A 19,291-nucleotide genomic window follows, 5' to 3' on the forward strand; every position below is an offset into this window, starting at 1 on the left:
TAAAGTCCTGTGACCCACCGTGGACTGGTGTAGTGGGCAGACGTGTGCCTACGTAGCTGGGTGCGTACAGCACTTCCCTGGGGAGTTTTGGGTCCCCCAAAAATAATAAAGGTAGAGGGTTAAAGTCCCTGGTGAGGGTTAAAGTCCCTCACGAAAAAAGGTTAACGGCCGTGTTCAGGTTAAAGTCCTGATAGTAAAACAGGTTAAAGTCCTGTATAACAAACAAAGTAATAAAGATAAAATAACAGAAGTAAAACCAAGGAAAATATAATAAAAACAAAAAAATAAGCAAAATAACAGAAGTAAAACCAAGGAAAATATAATAAAAACTAAAAATAAGCAAAGAAAAAAAACAAAACAAAAACAAAAACAGAACTATGGATGAAGAGTTTACAAGAGAGTGTGAAGAGTTTGGCGGATGTCCGCAACTAGAGGAACAAGGACTCGCTGGATGGAGAATGGTTAAATACGTGGCAAAAAGTGGAGGAGCAAGTGCTGTCAGGCATCGAGAAAAGGAAAAGAAAGGTTGAATAAAGAATGGATTCGCGCCCAGGTAAGTATGCCCAAAGACATGAGGACAGATCCATGCTGGGGAAATATGTGTAAGTTGTGGATAGGACGAGAGGAGAAAGCACAGTATGTGATGGGGCAGACCACAAAAGAGAGACAAAAGGCAAGTATATTTCAGAAAAAGGCACCGAGTAAAAAACTGGAAGCAGTCGAGGAGATATGACGTGTGGCACACAGCTGTGCTGTGGCATGCTTAGCACTCACCAAGGTAAGTAAGCTCACACCTAGACCCAAACCTGACACACAAATGGTAAACTAACCTAAACTAAATGAAACAGCTTAGAATGTATCTGGCCTGAAGCCTATCCTGTGAACCGCGAGGATGCCTCTTCTGTTGATCAAGGTCATGATTAATCATTATATTCCTACTCATGGCTTTCCAGCTCTGATTAGGTTTGATAATGGTACACATTTCAACAACCATGCTCTTCAAAATGTTGACAAAAAATGCTAGGCCGGTGTCATAAATTTGGTTCTGTGTATCATCCACAAAGTCAAGGACGGGTGGAACGCATGAACCGCACTCTAAAAGACAAATTGGCTAAGATCTGTTCCGCTTTAGGGCTTAATTGGCTCCAGGCCCTACCCCTGCCTCTTTTGGCAGCGAGACAGACTATTAACAAAGTTACTGGTTTCTTTCCTTATGAAATGCTCACTGGTCATTTGATGCCAGGGCCAGGGGCTACATTGGTACCACAGTAAGTGGTGCCCCTTCCAAATCTCCAGTACAAGCCATATTGAAATCAACTGCGGCATCTGGTATCTAGTTTTTCTTCTCAGGTGATGGAACGGTTGGAGGTGTCCACCAAGGAGGCTGCTGTGTTGCCACCCTCTGAAGTCTATCTGAAAGTTCTGTCTCGTAAGTGGTCTGGACCACGCTGGACTGGCCCATACAGAGTAATTGCTCGCACCGACAGGGCGGTCCAGTTGGAAGGCAAAGGACATAAGTGGTTTCATCTAACACAGACCAGATTGGTGAACCCTTGAACTTTTGGTGTTTGTCTGTTTGTTTGTTTTCTTTTTACATATTTCCATAGGTGTATTTTGTTTGCTCCAGTGACGTTCAACGGTTTTAAACTCCGGGTGTGGTGTTAGGCTTTGGACTCTCCTCCCTGTACATGGCTTGGTAATACGTCCTGGCAGAAGGTTAAGTACACTCACTCACACACACACACACACACTCACTCACACACTTACATGGCTATTTTAGATTGTGTGGGGCTCCTCCTGAGCAAAAGGGGGAAATGTGGGATTGTAGTGGGTGTGCTGGTCGCCTTCACAATCCTTCGCTGGGAAGCAGTTCAGAAACATGCACAAACCAATCTGGAAAAGATTCTCCTAAAACTTGAACCATGGTCAACCTAAGAATGTGATAAGTATGTCAAAATGACCATACAGTACACTCCACCGTATGAACTTTAAGGAAACATATAAATGGTGATCTATAAAAACAGATCAAAAGTGCCAAGAAAACATCCCCCACATCATTATACCACCACCACCAGCCTGCACAGTGGTAACAAGGCATGATGGATCCATGTTCTCATTCTGTTTACGCCAAATTCTGACTCTACCATTTGAATGTCTCAACAGAAATCGAGACTCATCAGACCAGGCAACATTTTTCCAGTCTTCAACTGTCCAATTTTGGTGAGCTCGTGCAAATTGTAGCCTCTTTTTCCTATTTGTAGTGGAGATGAGTGGTACCCGGTGGGGTCTTCTGCTGTTGTAGCCCATCCGCTTCAAGGTTGTGCGTGTTGTGGCTTCACAAATGCTTTGCTGCATTACTCGGTTGTAACGAGTGGTTATTTCAGTCAACGTTGCTCTTCTATCAGCTTGAATCCCTCGGCCCATTCTCCTCTGACCTCTAGCATCAACAAGGCATTTTCGCCCACAGGACTGCCACATACTGGATGTTTTTCCCTTTTCACACCATTCTTTGTAAACCCTAGAAATGGTTGTGCGTGAAAATCCCAGTAACTGAGCAGATTGTGAAATACTCAGACCGGCCCGTCTGGCACCAACAACCATGGCACGCTCAAAATTGCTTAAATCACCTTTCTTTCCCATTCTGACATTCAGTTTGGAGTTCAGGAGATTGTCTTGACCAGGACCACACCCCTAAATGCATTGAAACAACTGCCATGTGATTGGTTGATTAGATAATTGCATAAAGGAGAAATTGAACAGGTGTTATATATATATATATATATATATATATAAAATAATAGTGTATTAGTTAGCCCACACAACTTAAAAAAGGTCACATTGGCTCATTTAGGATTTTCTGATCTATGTTATAATGTTGTTTCCTCATCAAAAAACACACTGTTTTTAAATTCCATACGCCTAGAATCACTAGAATCATTTGGATAATTTCAGCCCTGGAAGTGCCAATCTCTATTAAACAAAAGGTAGTGTGAAAAATCATAATATGGAACAGAGCATTTTTAGATGATGATGATGATGAACAGACTAATAATGCAGTACTGCAGGCGGATCATAAAATCTGATTGGACAAAAGCTGGCATTGCCAAGGACAATTATATTATAGTGTATTGTGCGATGGTATTTAGCCCACACAGATTCTACTTGGCAACAAGGACAAGTTTGCTCATTTGGGATTTTAAAGGCCCCATAGTTTATTTGTTCAAACAAGTTATTACAGGGCAAAGTTGCAGCTGGAGAATTGTATAGAAACCAGCAGGCATGTTATTAGTGAAAATAAATGCGTCAAAAATAAGTGTGATTTGTATGTAACAGTTCATAACTCTGGGTTATAAAGTTTGTATATAAAGGTTACATAAAAATTTAGAGTGTTTCAACTGCATGAGTGCAAACAGAATAGTATTAAATAACGGGAATACTATTAAGAATCACCTTAAGGTTTTGGGGCACATGCTGTACCCACTATGGCATTTTAATTTGCTAATTATTAGCAATATTTCTTCCTGTTAAAGAGCAGTACCCATTTTTCACTAATAACAGCTCTAGTTATTACTAACTTATTCCTCAGTTTCATAATGTGTTCCAAGCATCCAAATTCTTCAATGAGCAAAGCTAACTACAGCTAGCTAGCCCTGCTAACAGCTAACAACAGCTGCTTTATAAATTTGACAAAGCATTGTCTGTGTCAGCCCTCAATACAGATACATTTACTGTAACTGTATTGGTGAAAAAATAGCATTTTGCAATATGAAAAAAAAAATGTATATAGCCTAGGGTACCCAACATTATTCTGTAAATAACTCAATTTTTTTTTTACAGAGTATAGTAAAAGCAGTACATTGTGATAAAATAAGCCAGTAAATATAATTATATTTATATAAGCAACAGTAGGATGGAGTTGTGGTGGTCTGTTCCAGTTTAACTTTCTAAATCAATTAATAGCATTGGCTATTGTTCCTGGTCATTTTTGGCAACTGCCAACTAGGTACATTTTCAGCTTTCTGGTCAAAAATGCCTAAATCTAAGCATGTGCTGCCTTCAGTGGCCACAGCAATTTCAAGTAGTTGGTGACATCACAAAAGACTGCCCTGATTGCATCCAGTAGGGGATGCCCCTGCATCTTCCGAAAGAAAAAACAGTAGACAGTGACCAGGAGACAATGGACAAGCATTTGTACATTGTCTTCATTTCCACTATCAATTTTCCCTTTGGCAGCATTGGTCAAAAGTTAAACAGACTCGTACCAGTCTTCCATAGAAACTTTATTTTAGGACTTGCATCTTGTAAAAGTAACAGCACATGCCATAGTGAGCGAGTAAGGACAGAAACACTTGTATGTATTGGAGGTGTGAGGAGTAGTATGGCATTTTCTCATTAGACTTAAAGTGAGTCAGAGGAAGTGTTTTGCTCTGTTCAAAGACGGGAATGCGCCATTAAAAACACAAGCATCTGATTAGGAGCTGGACTAGTGACTTAGCCCACCAAAGTGAATTCAAGGGAAAAACCTACACTTGACCAATTAGTTTCAAAAAGTGCATACGACAGATTAGGCTTTTCCTTTCAAATTCCAATTAAAAGGTCATTAAAAGCATACTTTGATTTGTGGTTTTTTTCATTCATACATGTTTGAGTAACTGCATTGTTAGTCTGTCTACATCTCTGAAGCTCAAAATGCTCTTTTCCACCTTGTGATGTCATGAAGTGGTAGTTTTCAAGTTAACAACTACTTTTCATCTTTACTTCAGTAGAGATTGGAAATATGAGGGGCTGATTATCCAAATGATGCTAGTAAAGATGTATGGAATTTACGAACACAGTGGAGCACTTCCTGTATTACCACATGACATCACAAGGTGGAACAGAGAGAAGAATTCAGCCTAAATATGCAGGGTTTGTGTGTTAAACATGCGTGAATGAAACAAAACACACCTCCACGGATGTTTTCGATGAGGAAACAACATCATAACAGAGATCAGAAAATTGCGCAATATGGGCCCTTTAATCGTAAGATCAAGAATCAGTTATGTCCACTCATCAATAATAAGTTTGGAGGTTTTAAATCGAGACGTCTACAGCCAATCCTCTGTCAATAAAAGCATCTGGTTTGGAGCAAGAGATTTTAAAAAGAAAATAGCACAGATTTATGTCTGTATTGTTTGTTCATGGAGAAATATGAGTTTATAGTTCCGCCTTGTCAGATACTTCCAGGAAAGCTGTAGTAAATCTCTAGTAACATACAGCTCGAGTATCATTTGTACATGCTATGAAAGTAGATATCATACAAGAGTTTTTAAAGGGTTTTGAGTGAAAAAAAACATAAAAAATCAGAAATTATATGTTGCTATGATCATGAAATTTGTTCACATTTACAAGATGAAGCAGTCTGTTAGTTCTATTGGTTTGCAGAGACTTTGCTGTGAGCGTGTCCCTAGGTCAAACTTTAGTATTAGGGTTATTTTAAGAACAAACATGGCAAATTTATGAATACTAATGATACCATAACACAACTTTCCATTGTTTAAACATTAGCATTCCTCTAGTATGTGGCCCACTTTATGAAATCAAACGTTCTGAATGATAAAGTCCAGTTAATGGAACATATACAGGGAGGTAAAAAAAAAAAAGGACTACATTTTGGTGTACTATAGATTAAACTTAAAGAGGGAGTATTTTACTTCTATGGGGGATTCACTTGTGTTTGTGATACTCTGAGTCTCTCCTCTCTTTGCTCCCTCACTCCCCCTTCAGAGCGCTATCACAACACCATCTGCATGTATGAACCTACTACACATCGCATCAGGTTTGTCAAGTTGCTCTGTACAGTTTTGTATCATGCTTTAATATATTTATGGAGAATTGTCGTGTGGGAGCGTGGGTAACGTGAGCTTGTGGGCCGAGTATTGGACAGAATGTTACAGCTAACTAAAAGGAGGGTTTGAACAGTGTCCGGGAGTTTGCTCAGATACTCAAACATGCATGGATGACATCTCCTGAGGCATGTTTTGATAAGAGAACAACATTATAACAAAATGGCAAAAAAAAAAAAAAAAAAATTGCATAATGCCGTCTTTTTAGATGATTTTTATTGTTTGAACAATTACTTTAACGACTGCACTACACTGCCCTCTGCTGGTCATTTGATTTCTGGCCTTTTTTACATTACTCATAAGTGAGTAAAGCTGGGGTTCTCTTCACAAATTACTAAACAGTATCAAAGGAAACACACAGGCTTGCTATTGTGTATAAAAAGCCCTTGCATAATATAGACCCTTTAAAACATTTGAAGTTAAACCATTTCTGAAATTCGATTTGCTGTTATTGATAAGTCACATCTGCTAGAACATAACTGACTTATGATTATGATAAACTACAGTTTTATATCAAGTTAAGCCATATTCTGACAATGACCAAAACATTTACATTAACTGCTATGAAGCCGAGTTGTTTTGGTGTAGTCTACAGTAAGTATTTACAATCTTGTCAAAATGAGCTACATGTTGTGGGGATGTAGTCTGGCTTACAATTACCCTGATTCACTGGGGGTAGAGAACTGCAGCAGTGAGTTGAATATGTAAAACAGCTGTGGAGGGTGAAGTGGTTTCTATAAAATGTAGAGGACAAAGTATAAATCTGGAGTGCTTTGAAGCTTCTCACCGCCTGCAGTTTATGACTTTACATAAACAACAAAGCTGCTGTGTGTACTGTAGGAGAGATGGATGGCCAAAATGATAAAATGACATATGACAAAAAACAATTTACAATTTGATTTTCATCTTGTCTTTTTAAAGCCACAGTATGTAAATTTTAAGCCAAAAATAGACTAAAATAAAAGCATGTTTTGTTTTTTTCTGGTTGCGTTTATTGCAACAGCAAAACTTGACAAAACATGAGTCCCTACTGTACAGGCTTGCAATTCCACAAACCGGACTCTTATCTGGCCTGGGTGAGGGCATCCTCGTACAGACTTTATTGTGATTCAGATACACCAGTATGCACAGAATTAAAAATCAGCAACACATAAAAGTGCCAGCGCTGCTTAATAAAGTGCCTAAACATTCAAGAGAAATTCAGGAGTTCTCTTGTTCTGCTTGTTTCCATGGAAATGTATAATTTTCCACAGTATGGCATAAAACTTGTGCATGGAGTTCCAAAGTATGATTTTAACTTTCCCAAGGAATCATACAGGTGACATGCAAACACAGTTACACACTATACCTTTATACCAACTAAAACTATTCCAGTATTACTACAAAAAATAAGAAATCTGACATATAATCAGTGCAATTTAACACGAAATCAGTCAAATTTGTCCCCTAAAGTCTGAACGCTGCTCCAAACCACATGTTTTTACTGACAGGACTGGTTGTAGACCTCTCCATTAAAAACACCCAAGCTGTTCATTGAAAAATAGAAAGGAACGAATTTGAATCTCTATAAAAATTCTATTAATTGCCCAGTTAATGAGGAATGCAACAAGAGGACTGTAGGTTTAGTCACGGTAAAATCTAAGTCAGTCAATGAAAGGATAGCGATTAGCAAATTAAAATTCTATGATTATTTAGGTATGAACTGAAAAGCAGCAGTCTCACCGAACAGGCCGATGTAGACCTCCTGCAGAGAGTGAACGCTGCAGAACTGGTTCAGCTCATGGTGCACTTTGTTGAAGATCAGAGCTTTGTCATAGTCGGCTGTGAAGTTTCTCACTATGTCGTAGACTGAAGAGAAGAGAAAGGAAAATATAATAGAGATATTCAACTTTTAAAACAGTAAAACAGGAACTTATTTTCTATTCATTCATGGAACATTTATATCTGTCTCACTGTCGAAGATTTAATTTACCTAAAATCGAGACAAACCCTAGCCTAAAATGAAAATATTAAGTATTTGAATTACCTATATTAAATCATGAATAAGACAAATAAAAAAAAAACAAAAAAAAAGTTTTTTATAAAGCCACAGTATGTAACTTTTTAGCCAAAATAGACTAAATATAAAGCATTTAATTTAATTTTCTTTCGTTGATTGCACTGAAAAACATGCATCCTTACTCTGAGTGGGCTTGCTTCTCCACAAACCTGACTCTTATTTGCCCTTGAAGAGGGCCTCCTCCTGCTTGTTTCCATGGAAATGTTGGTTTGGCTATATTCTTCCTTAATGTGGCATAAAACACATCTATCTCCATGAAGAATGATCAGGTGTATGGTTTTAACTTTCAATTTCCATGGAACCATGCAGGTGATGTGCCATCTCCAGGAAGTTACATACTGTACCTTTAAAGACAATAAGTTAGGAGACGCCGTTTTCCACAGTTTGGGAAACACTACATTTGCAATGTAAAGTAGCCAGCCATATATATTTTTATTTGTCGTGCTGTAACAATTATGAATACTACTATATTTCTAAATTTATATAAACCATGTCACTAGGAACAGGACCCTGAAAACATTTGAAGGATTTGCGTAAGAAGGAGTACAAATACTGTAAATATGACTCAGGGTGGGCCCCTCAGCTACAAGATTTATTTACTGTTAACTTATGGATGTTACTGCAACTCAGAGCTGAAAAATCCTTAAGAAAAACAATGGGGAACAGACACATGTGTTTTTGAATGGCTTTAGGGGACTGAGAGATATTACCTGCTGTAGGAATGAGGTAGTTGACCACTTCTATACGATCAAAGTAAATCATCACTCCACCACTGAAGCAAAAAGACCACAAAGACTTGGTCAGACATTCACCAACACTCTTAAAAGATAAAACTTCATTATAAATTATGCCTTGTCAGATTTCTTTGTCGGGAAATCTGTTATAAGGGCACAATTTATACACAAAGTAATTAACAGAAGTGTTTTACAGAATAAGAAATGCATGAAAATCCCAATACAAACTAATAAAACCACAAATAATCACGATAACATTAACTAGTACTGTTGTTATGATACTAAAATATCAAAGTCGATAATGATACTAAGGAATCAACTTGATACTCAATACCGATTCTGATGCCATAATGATAATAAAAAACACTCTAACTTAGCTAGACAATAGAATGCCATTTTCAACATTAAATCATAGCACTTTGTTATATTCCCATGTGGCCTTGTGTCTGTGTAATGCCTCAGTCGTCCAGGTGGGTTCCATAGTGTCCATGGGCGTATACTAGTCTATGTGTCTTATGCTTGTTCTGATACAGCTCAAGATCATTCTAAAGCTGTTCAGGAAAGGTTCATTTCTGTCCTGTGAAGGTGACTTTTATAGTATAAATATCTGCTCATATGAATATCAAGTTTTGATTTTAGTATCAATCTGCTTTTTGATGCTTTTGACAACCCTGGTACAGAGATAAAAAAAAAAAGCTTTACGTTTGAGAGTATGTGATGGTATGAAAGTGGGTATTATACTTAGTGTTGCACAAAACAAAATCACCTAAATCCTATAACTGATATGTTGTGGACATGAAAGTTGCTAACATTTACAAGCTGAAGCGATTCTGTTAGTTCTGTTGTGTTTGCAGTGGCTTTGATGTGGGCATGTCATTTCTAAACCAAATGTTCTCAAACTAAAATTAAGTTAACCAACAATGTGCTCATTGTTTAGTTTCAGTTTTGTTACTTTACCAACTTTAGTCAAGTGGACAACAAAGGCTTTGCAGCTTGACAGAGATTTACAAAAGAAAACACATTTTCAAATTTATTTTTTTTTTAAATTAAATTATTCTAGTACACCGAACCATTTTATATATTTTATCTTTTCCGTTAGACAATAGATTGTCTTTTTCAACATAAACTCATAGTACTTTCTTTTATATTCCCATGTAGTCGTCCTGGTAGGTTCCATAGTGTCCATGGGCGTATACTAGTCTATGTGTCTTATGTGTCTTGTTCTGATACAGCTCAAGATCAATCTAAACCTATTCAGGAAAGATTAACTTATGTCCTGTGAATTTGACTTTTCTTAGTATCGATACTTTACACAAGTATATAGTTTGAATACTAGTTTTAATATCAATTAGTACCTAATTTTTGATACTTTTGACAAACCTACTGGAGAAGTGTAGAACTCTAAATCATGTGAACACATGAGTTAAAACTCTGCATAGCGTAAAAATCCAGATTACATCACAAACATCAAAACAGCAAAACATACCTGGAGTTGGGTTTTATGTCAATTATATGTCACATGTGTGTTCCACCTTGTGATGTCATGTGGTGATACAGGAAGTGCTCCACTATGTTTTTAAACTCCATACAACTTCACTAGAATCATTTGGATAATTTCAGCCCTGAAATTTCCAATCTTTACTGAACTAAAGATAAAGGTAGTCGTTAACTTGAAAACTACCACTTGATGACATCATGGATGAAACAGAGCATTTTGAGCTTTGGAGATGTAAACAGACTTAAAAGAAAGACTAACAAGACAGACATTGGAATAATGTGGGTTCAGGTTCACATGAATCAATTTTGCGCAATAAACGATTTCTAACTGGCTGCGGTGACTCAGTGTCTGATCATTATCAGATTGTCTTAGATAAAAGATGTTGAAATATAAACAGAAAAATCATCAGATTTATTTCTGATCATGGTACCTGTGATAATCCGCATCATATTGTACAGTTTGCATGTCCTTTAAGTCCTTTTAAATGTCTAGAAATCAGATATTAAAACAGGTTTTGGTGAACTTGTAATGGCAGCCCCTGTTCATCTGCTCTGAAACACTCAAAGTCCAACAGTACATGTGATCTCACCTGGTCCCACAGGGAACATTCTTCACCTCATCTGTCTGTAACGTGGTCTGCACAAAGGGACAGCAGCACGGTTCATTTAGCAGCACATATATTATATACACACCGTAGTAGTAAGAGACAGTGGGATAGAGGACTCACTTGCACAGACTTGTATGTGGTGATGAATGGGAGCATCAGATGGAAGCCAGGGCCACTGGTGGTGGTCAGGAGCGCCCCCCCTCTGTCGGATCACACACAGGAAATGAGTTGGCACAATGTACAACACTGGGGGACAGGGTTTCAGAGACCATCCAAACCCAGTAAAGGTTAAAAAAAAAAATAAAATCCCTAGCATTGGTAGAGTAGCCATAAATTGCGTCCAAGTAAGAGTAATGTTACTTAAAAATTATATTATTCAAAAATTAGAAAAATGAAACCATATCTGAAGGAGAGAAGCAACAACACAAATGTTCAACCTCTGGAAATCCCTCACGTAAAAACAAAAATAAATAAATCTCACTTTAAATAAAATGTAACTACGTTCGTTTTCAGACTGCCCCTTGTCAGGTCAAAAGAGCATTCACTTCGAGAGCGATGCGGTTGGGCCGGTGTGAACCCGACACATTATGATTCACATTAAAAGCACACTCGCTGCACTTGCCCCAGTCTGGAGTGGTGCGAGTGTGGTGTGAGCACAGCTGACCTTGGGCCAACCTACACAGTCCATGGTGACAGTAAACGTGGCTCATGGTGTGTGTTTGGGGTGAATAATATGCAGTGTATGTGAACAAGGCCGGCCCAAAAGTAAAGTAAACAGAACTAAATCTAGGGTCGCTCCACAGAGCGCACTGACATGTGTGAAATTGACCTCACTGTGCTGAAGTTTCCTAGAAGGACCAAATGTTGTGTTTCCCACTGGAGTTGTCCTTAAACCCCAGAGTTTCCAAGTCTCTTTGAGATTCACTTTCAAATAGTAATAAAAAAAAGATTACTTTCAGAACATTTTGTTTTGGCTGTCTCATTCTTTTGAGGGGATTTCATAAATACCACGCCTAGTATGGTTCATATTAGTTTTTATCAAAAATATAGATTAAACCAAATTTACAAACATTAAATTCTTTTTACAAATCTTTGAAATTATATTAAAACAAGGCAGAGGCCAGTAGGGTTGTCATTATTAAAAGCAACACCCAGATACTAATCAATACCGAACTAATACTGAACTAGATACTAATATGAAAAAATAAATAAATAAAAAAAAATGCATGAACAGGACAAAGTTGGAGATTTCCTGAATGGAAAAGTTAGATTGTAAAAATAGGAGAATTTCAAAAATGCTGTCATCAAATCTATATTAATTTGCATATGGACATTTGTACTGTCCTGCTAGTTTATGATAACATACTGAAATTGCTTATACTTACTTAAAAATCTACATTTATTTTGTGCACATCATGAGGTTTTTCTCATTAGTGGTGGTTCAGTTTGTCCTACAGGCACCTGCAGTAAAAGGTTCGGGAGATAATGGGCTTTTACAGTTTACAATGTTTTTTATGGTGCACTGAATGTCCATGTCTCGCCAATTTACACATCCGAAACACCAGCCAATGTCAATTAAAAACAGATGAGCATTTTCCATTATAATAAACAGAACATCATTCAAGTGGCTGGAGGATATTGGTGAATTCATGATTTATTAGTAGCTAAAACTGTGTCAGTCCAGTATTTGGCACTAAGATATTTTCTAAGCGGCCCCCGGTCTGTGTGTCACTTTGTTTGTCTTTTTGAGCAGGTGGACTTGACGTAACTTTTTTTTTGCGTTATCACTTTAAATGACGCTCTAAAGTAATGTGTTTCTTACTCCAAAATTCAACACAATAATATACAGACATGCCTACTATAAAATACATAAGTTTTAGTTTGAAATATTATTACACATTGAAGTTACATAGCGCTTTTTTGGACTTTGGGTCTTCATATGTGATTTTTAAGCAGCTGCGCTTCACTGCACCAGCCAAAAAAAGAAAGAAAAAAAGAGCATTGGGGGAGACGGAGTGACGCACAGGAAGTGCAAGATACAAATCCAAGAAATAGTGAAAAATAATTAGGTTACTCACTCACCTCTCGTAAAGTAATTCCCATGAAGCTACTGCAGATAATAAACATGACTCTATTTCCGATGTAATTTACCGTCAACTTTCAATGCATTAAAAAGCATTTATCTGAACTATTCCACCACATTTCACAAATAACAACCCAGTTTTGACTTGCATTTAATATAGAAGTACAATGCTCTGATATTTTGAACACACTAGAGTCTCAAAGCGCATTGTTTTACTGTAAACAGGAAACAGCTGATGGAGGTGCACTAGCTTTATTAGCTAGTTTTGTTTTGTTTTTTTAGCTTGTGGTGTGCGGTCTCTTCGCTGTAGTCTTTTAAATCTCATACAATTCTCCTCATGTCTGTGGGCTGCGCTTTTTGTTGCACGTTTAGAAATTGTTTAAGACAAAAAAATCCTGTAGTGTGTGATGGGCTTAACGCTGTAATCCAAAGTGTATCCTGTGCGTGACATGAAAAATCACATTTAAAAAGACAGTTGTGCAAAAACCAGAATGAGCTCATCTGACAAAATTCTGATATTCTAAAAAACACTGAGCAATCCTGTGTTGTGTAAACATCTAGAACCCACTGGTCCGTTTCAGAAGCAGCATGTTAAACAGCGGCCCTGTGCCAAAACCATTTTCTCTGGGATTTGAATCTGGATAAAGACCAGCCATTAGTCATTTACACACACTATTAGCTTCTGAGAATTCCCAGAATGATTATCTTAAATATAAAACATATGACATTTACAGTCGTGGGGGGCCTAAAAACATAGTTTGGAGGACAGGTAAAAAAGTAGTATGCAGTATGTCACTTAGATTGACTTTGTTAAGTACAAAAATACATGGTTTATTTGACATGACTAGACATTTTTTTAAGGTCTTGTGTTGGTATGCCGGATAATGTCAAAAATAACCAAGCAAAACCAAACTCACTCACAAATCCCATGAAATTACAGTAAATGTAAAAACAAGTGTCAGCTGATTTACTGTGTCCTTTTTTAGAGGAATAGTAAGCCACTATAGCCACTGAGGCCAACATGGCTCCCACTGGGCCATCCTGTCAGAAGAACAAACGCAGGGTTAAGAATTGGAAATTTTAAGGGCAACATTTTGTTCATAAGAATGTTTATGAGTTATTTACTGCTACTATTAAAATATAGCATGATTTTCTTGAATCATAATCAAATCGAAATTGAGATCTAGCTCCAAGTAAACATAGTAACGTTATATAGCCTCTAAAAGGTAAATAAAGTAATTTGCTTCTTCTGAAGGTTCACATTCACTGTTAAATCCAACTGTCACTCACTTTATTTTTTTATCACCATATTGCCAAGCCCTACTGTCATTGTGTTTTTATTAATTATTGAGTTTAGATTAGATTAGCAATGTATAAATCCTATATCAGGATTCAGTGCAGAGCTCACATTTCAAATATCTAGGAGCATTTATAATAGAAAAATACTGAAATATGACCAGCATTATTATTACTATACGATACGCTATTATTTTGTTGCCCAGAGGTTGACAATTAGTTTTACTGTGTTAAGCACAAAAATACATGATTTATTTTGGGGAAAACCGACATGACTAGGCATTTTTCAAGGTTTTGAGTTGGTTAGTTTTGGCATCATCTGCCAACGCAAACCTTCTGAGACCAAACAAAACCAAACTCATAACTTCCAAAGGAAATGGAAAACAGTCGTAAAAATACAGTAAATGTACACACAAGTGCCATTTTTGGACCTAGTTTAGCCTAAGATTACACCTGGACATATTTGATATAGATCCAGTAGTTTTCTTTGGTGCTGCTTTGAGAGCCACTAGAATAAGTTACACATGCCAAAACTAATATACATACTCCTTCATATCAAACACCTCAGGTTTAGGATACATGACCTGATCATCAAAATATAAATAAATGAAATGAATTATTCCTCTGTGTGACTCATGAGTTCGTAAGTGTGCTATGTGCTAGGTTTTATTGGTATTTCTCAGAATAAACAGGCAGCCTTTCTACTCACAACATTTACTCTGTATTGTGTTATTTTTGGATGAAACTTGAGGTTAACTACAGTATTTATTTTGTTTGATTTCATGTACTGGTAGTTAAATTAAATATTTGCAGTCTACACTGTATAGTTCAGTGGTTTAAACAACGTTACGTGCATTTTTGTGGGTTTGTTTATCGTAAGCTCATTTGGGCTAGTTGCTACGGTCAGTGAACAAAAGTATTAATTTTGGATCCAATAATAAAACACATGGTTGAATATTTATAGCATTTTCTAGTCAGAAACTAGCAATTAAATAGATGAATGGGTTTGTACTCCATAAGATGTCCATTGTGTGGAGCCGTTCACCCAGAGCAGACGGAAGCTAGCACTAGTCAGCTGATATTTTCTCTAAAACCACCCTTTGTCATCCGTTGGCATTGATTTCATACATCTGTGAGAAAGACCGGCTGTTCTCACAAGGTTCTGGTGGCTTGTTCTCAATATTTTACACCAAAATAGAGAACATTCAACAATTTGTATCTATCACCATTGACTGAAGCAGGATCTTTTCATCCAAAAATGGGCAGGGACTCCACACGTTACAATTAAGTAAGATGCAACTATGACTATAACCATGAATTTTTGTACTACTGAGAAAACTGTAAATGTTTGAAAATATTTGTAAAACAGATTTTTTTTTAAAAATACAATGCACAAATTAAAGTATATTAAGGGCATTCGGTTGAATATAAAGTGATATTATTGGTCATTAAGGCTTTATTTTTCATTTATTTGTAATAGTATATTTTTGAGCTCACTGTATTAAAATTATACTAGCATATACAGTGCGGAAAAAAGGATTTAGTCAGCCACCAATTGTGCATGTTCTCCCACTTCATAGGTACACTTCAGCTATGAGAGAGAAAATGAGAAAAAAACATCCAGAAAATCACATTGTCTGATTTTTAAAGAATTTATTTGCAAATTATGGTGGAAAATAAGTATTTGGTCAGTAACAAAAGTTCATGTCAGTACTTTGTTATATACCCTTTGTTGGCAATGACAAAGGTGAAATGTTTTCTGTAAGTCTCCACAAGGTTTTCACACACTGTTGCTGGTAGTTTGGCCCATTCCTCCTGCAGATCTCCTCTAGAGCAATGATGTTTTGGGGATATCACTGAGCAACATGGACTTTCAACTCCCTCCAAAGATTTTCTATGGGGTTGAGATCTGGAAACTGGCTACGCCACTCCAGGACCTTGAAATGTTTCTTATGAAGCCACTCCTTTGTCGCATGTTTGGGATCATTGTCATGCTGAAAGTTTTAAGTAGGACAACTTGCACAATTGGTAAAATTGAGCAACTTTTTTACCCCACTGTATTTTGTTTACTTTATGAATATCTGCTAAAAATATGTACAGGGAAGAGGGTAGTTACACAATATGCTCTTAGCTGCTTTTGAGTTTTCTGTTACTTTTAAAAACTTAAATAAAATAACATAATCAAATGACTTTTCCATACTTTTGCCTTTCCTCCATAAATGTAAATTCACTGCCACTATCCCCTGGCAAGTCTGCAAAAATTATATTAGTTTTTTCCATGTGCATATATATGTATATGCATTTTACTGCCACTGTAAACATTTATGTACTATTGCAAAGGATCACAGCTGTATGTAATTACCATTTCATAGTCTGAATCCATGTAAACTGGCAGGTGTTAAACAGACTTGGAGCAGATGTTGTTGTTGTTTGCTTGTCTTACCTGTAATAAACTCCTGTGTGGCCCTCGTCGATTTTATGAACTGAAGCTAAAATAGCTGCTCCTCCCAAAGCCGCCACTATGGCCAATATGGCTCCCCACTGGGCCATCCTGTCGGAAGAACAAATGCAGAGTTAAGAATTGGAAGAAAATTGTTAGCGCAAAATGTTGTCCATCAGAATGTTTGAAAAATATGAGCTGCATGAATGTAATTTATGAGTGGGCAAAAATAATATCAGAATTTTCTTGGAGTTAGAACACAATCTCGATTTGATCATAATTCCTGTAAACATAGTAGCTTTACATTGCCTATAAAAGGTAAATAAAGTAATTTTCTTCTTCTGAAAGTTCAAATTCACTGTGATTGGTTAAATTCACCACTCACTCAGATACTACCCAATAGGAGGAGAGGGTGGGGAAAAAAGTGCCTGTTTGAGCATACAGGAATGAGATCACGGTTTGAGTTTTTTTATCAGCATCTTGCCCAGCCCAACTGTCATTGTGGTTTTATTATTGAGATTAGATTAGCAATTTACAAATTCTATATCAGGATTAGTACAGAGCTCACATTTCAAACATCTAAGAACACTAATAATAAAAAAAATAAAAAATAAAAATAAATAAATATGAACAGCATGTAGCATAAGACACGTGTAAAAAGACTATATAAACGTATAAAAGACACTATATAAAAAATATTATATTGACTTATTCAATATACAACAACTATTTTGGGGGATCAATATCAATCGTGTGTATCTTTACTTTGCAGTACTGGGACATTTTTGGTTATTTTTTGACTATATGATAATTTATTGCAATTTATTAGATTAAGATTAGCTATATATGGTAGATTTATAATTGTTTTGTTTTTATATTTACTTCAGCACTATATCACACTTTATATTGTGTTATTATGACAGACCTACTATTTTGTTGCTTGCATAACTGATTTTAATACTAATAGTCTTAGAAATAAAATAAAAACGCAGCCTTTGTTATTTTGATTTATTTGTGATAAAATGCCCCTAATAATCAATACTTATACAGTTATTGTATAAACATAACATAAACATATCAGGAAAATTGAATGAAAACCAAAACAAAACATGAATATGCCATCTAATTTGCATTAAAACAAGTTCATTCATTATTCTGATTATCACTTTGCTTCTCCGTCCAAATCTTTAAAAGGTTTTCTTAGCTAAATTGCGTAACAAGAAAACCTCAGTGTTACTTGGCACGCATGTAAAGCTACCTGTATGAATAAAAACAGGTTTATGCTGTGTAAACAGACAAATCAATGGGCAGCGTTCCAGAGAATCCTTCTGCACACATGGCTTACAGCTTGTAGCACCACACACACTGCTTTTCTTATCTGCTGAGGCTTAGCAACTTAGCCATCAGTCGCTCCTCAGCTCGTGACCTTGGTGTACGCAAATAGGATTGAGGCTAAAGTGCGAAATCACAGTGACCCTGCCTTGTACAAACTAGGGTTGTCAAAAGTTTCAATAATCAGATACTAATCTTTATTGAAACTAGCATCAAAACTCATTTGAGCAGGTATTGATACTAAAAAGAAAAAAAAATCACATTCACAGGACAGAAATGAACCTTTCCTGAATAGCTTTGGAATGATCTTGAGCTGTATCAGAACAAGTATAAAACATAAAGACTAGTATACACCCATGGACCACTATGGAACATGGTAATGTAAAAGAAAGTACAGTATCTAACTCAAAATCATTTGGGAAGAGCGAATACATTATCTGACAAATGTAAAGACAAATAGTAAAGATTGAATAGATTTTTATTACAATAGCAGAATTGAATATTCATATTCCTGCTGTTAAAATGACAACTTCTGATCTGAAAACAAAAAACAACAACAGTTTCTGAAGAATACTATTAACATACGTCAAGCAGGGTATAATTACTTATTTGAATCTTGCTTTAACAGTGTTGTCTATTATTTTGAAATTTCCAATGCAAATCTATGGGTGAAGTAGCTGATTTGTATAACTGTTTACTTCACACTGCAAATTCAGCATTATGAACTTAAGTCAGTTTGAACAAGTTAGCGGTAAGTGTAAGGCTTTTTGTAAACATTTTGCGCAAGCCGAATGAAAGATAAACATCATTAGAATCTTAAATGTTGTAAGATTGTTTCAAAAATGACGCGCTGCATGATTTATCTCACTATCTTTCGTAATTTCCACTGTATATGAAGGGAATTCGTGCGCCAACTGAGAAGCTAACAGCGGTAGCATCTTGCAAGTTTCAATACTTAACAACTACATAATGACTGACAATCTTTTATCAATATTAGGTAAACTGTGAGATTGTAGTTTTGTGCTAGGAACAATCTGATCTTATTGCATTTAAAACTTAATAATGATCAAAGGATAAGCATGGGGATAACCTTGCAGCCGCTTAGCTAACAGCATATTCATGTTATTGTCGCTTGTTTCGCGGCGGAATTAGCGCAAAAAACCGCTATATTCTCGCCGGTGATGTGACAGACAAGTCCTCACAGGTCGGCCGGTAAATGTGGTGTGATTTACCTGTGTTGGCGGCGGAGATGGCTCGGGTTTGGTTCAGAGGCACCTGCTTCTGCTGCTGCCTCCACCTCTTCCTCTGCGCTCATTCTGATCCATCTTCCTGCTCCTCAGGTTTGGAGGTCCGCGCT

At 36.7% G+C, this 19,291-nt stretch overlaps 1 protein-coding gene across 2 annotated transcripts in view; it reads right to left on the reverse strand.

The window, feature by feature from the left end:
• erlin2 (ER lipid raft associated 2) overlaps positions 1-19,263 on the reverse strand; it is a 39,929-nt gene extending 20,666 nt beyond the window's left edge. For both annotated transcript variants that reach the window (XM_033972431.2, XM_055223977.1), the window contains exons 1-6: positions 19,167-19,263; positions 16,606-16,713; positions 10,904-10,985; positions 10,766-10,812; positions 8,655-8,716; positions 7,608-7,733 (exon numbers count right to left, since the gene is read on the reverse strand). In XM_033972431.2, the coding sequence (XP_033828322.1) occupies positions 7,608-7,733; positions 8,655-8,716; positions 10,766-10,812; positions 10,904-10,985; positions 16,606-16,713; positions 19,167-19,249 (508 nt within the window). In that variant the 5' untranslated portion in view covers positions 19,250-19,263. The remainder of the gene's footprint in view (positions 1-7,607; positions 7,734-8,654; positions 8,717-10,765; positions 10,813-10,903; positions 10,986-16,605; positions 16,714-19,166) is intronic.
• Positions 19,264-19,291: the final 28 nt, after the last annotated feature.

Source organism: Periophthalmus magnuspinnatus, chromosome 9, assembly GCF_009829125.3.
Source record: "Periophthalmus magnuspinnatus isolate fPerMag1 chromosome 9, fPerMag1.2.pri, whole genome shotgun sequence".
Taxonomy (NCBI): Eukaryota; Metazoa; Chordata; class Actinopteri; order Gobiiformes; family Gobiidae; genus Periophthalmus; species Periophthalmus magnuspinnatus.